General features: G+C 68.6%; 2 protein-coding genes across 2 annotated transcripts in view; one reads left to right on the top strand and one right to left on the bottom strand.

The window, feature by feature from the left end:
* The window catches only part of LOC119593828 (alpha-protein kinase 1-like), a gene marked incomplete at its 3' end in the record, with an annotated part of 69,629 nt that overhangs the window by 39,852 nt on the left and 28,384 nt on the right, over positions 1-1,393 (top strand).
* The window catches only part of LOC119593644 (proline-rich protein 2-like), an 8,739-nt gene continuing 7,400 nt past the window's right edge, over positions 55-1,393 (bottom strand). Inside the window, exon 3 of the mRNA XM_037942595.1 lies at positions 55-915. Within this exon, the coding sequence (XP_037798523.1) occupies positions 55-915 (861 nt within the window). The remainder of the gene's footprint in view (positions 916-1,393) is intronic.

Genomic DNA, 1,393 nt, shown 5'->3' with positions numbered 1-1,393 from the left:
TTACGCTTGTCGTTTGTAAGAATCCCCCCCCCCCCCCCCAAGTCGTCGATGGAATCAATACCAGAATGCCACAACGGGCTTTCTCGGTCCGCCCACTTCTGGTCCTGTGGGCGGGGGGGTCCTGTGGGCGGGTCCTGTGGGCGGGTCCTGTGGGGCGGGTCCTGTGGGCGGGTCCTGTGGGCGGGTCCTGGGGGCGGGGTCCTGTGGGCGGGTCCTGTGGGCGGGTCCTGTGGGCGGGGGGTCCTGTGGGGGTCTAGGGCGGCTGTCGGGTCGGGCGGGTCCTGGGCGGGGGGCTAGGGCAGGCTGTGGGGGGGAGTTGTGAGGATAGGAAGGTAGGGAGAGGATCCTGGGGAGGGTCCTGGTGGGAACTGTGATCGGACATGAGGCGGTCATAGGGGAATCCGGGGGGGTCATGAGGGGAGGGGAGCGTGGCGAAAGGATATTGTGCCGATAGGACGGGACCGTGGCAGGTCCGCTGCGGTCCCGGCGCGAGTCCTCGCGGCGGTCCCTGGGGGGGGTCCTCGTGGTCGGTCCTGCGGGCGGGTCCGGCGCGAGCCGGGGTCCGGTCGCGGGTCTGTCGGCGGGGGTCCCGTGGCGGGAGTCCTCGCTGGGGGTCCCGTCGGAGTCCGCTGAGTCGCGGGTCCGGGGCTCGAGTCCGCTGGCGTCCCGTGGTCCGCTCGAGTCCCGGCGATCCCGCTCGAGGTCCGGTCGAGTCCCGGGCCGGGTCCGCGGGCGGTCCGTGGGCTCGAGTCGGCGAGTCCCGGCGGTCCGCGGGTCCGTGGGCGGGTCCCGCGCGAGTCCGTCGATCCCGTCGGGGTCCGCTCGAGTCCGCTCGGGGAGGCGGGTCTCGTGGGCGGCCCCGGGGGGGGTCTTGAAGCAGGTTTTGTTTCTTTGGTCGTTTTTCAAAGTTCTCTCCTGTTAAGTAGGATTGTCTTTTCTGTGGCTGGGTTCTTTGATTTTTGTTTTTGTTTTGGATTTTTTGGCGGTAAGTGCGGATTTGGAGTATCTTGGGTTCTTTCGGGTTGATTTGTGTTCTAGTGGTCAAGGACCTTGCGTTTCCTTTTCGGGTTTGTACTGTGGGGACGCGGAGGGGATACATGAGGGGGGGCGGGGGCGGGGCTGTGGGGTCTAGTTGGCGGTTGTAAGAATCCGCCCCCCCAATGTGCGATGGAATCCTAGCCGGATTGGGCCAGCGGGGCTTGGCGGTCCGCTTCGGTCCTGTGGGGGCGGGTCTGTGGGCGGGTCCTGGGGGCGGGTCCTGTGGGCGGGTCGTGTGGGCGGGTCCTGGGGGCGGGTCCTGGGGGCGGGTCGGTGGGCGGCCGTCCTGGGGCGGGTCGGTCCTCCCGGCCGTGCGTCGCCCCGTGGGCGATCCTCCGTTGCAATGTCTCGGGTG

This window comes from Penaeus monodon, chromosome 32 (assembly GCF_015228065.2).
Source record: "Penaeus monodon isolate SGIC_2016 chromosome 32, NSTDA_Pmon_1, whole genome shotgun sequence".
Taxonomy (NCBI): Eukaryota; Metazoa; Arthropoda; class Malacostraca; order Decapoda; family Penaeidae; genus Penaeus; species Penaeus monodon.
Note: the sequence above shows the minus strand (reverse complement) of the source record. Positions and strands in the feature narration are given on the sequence as shown.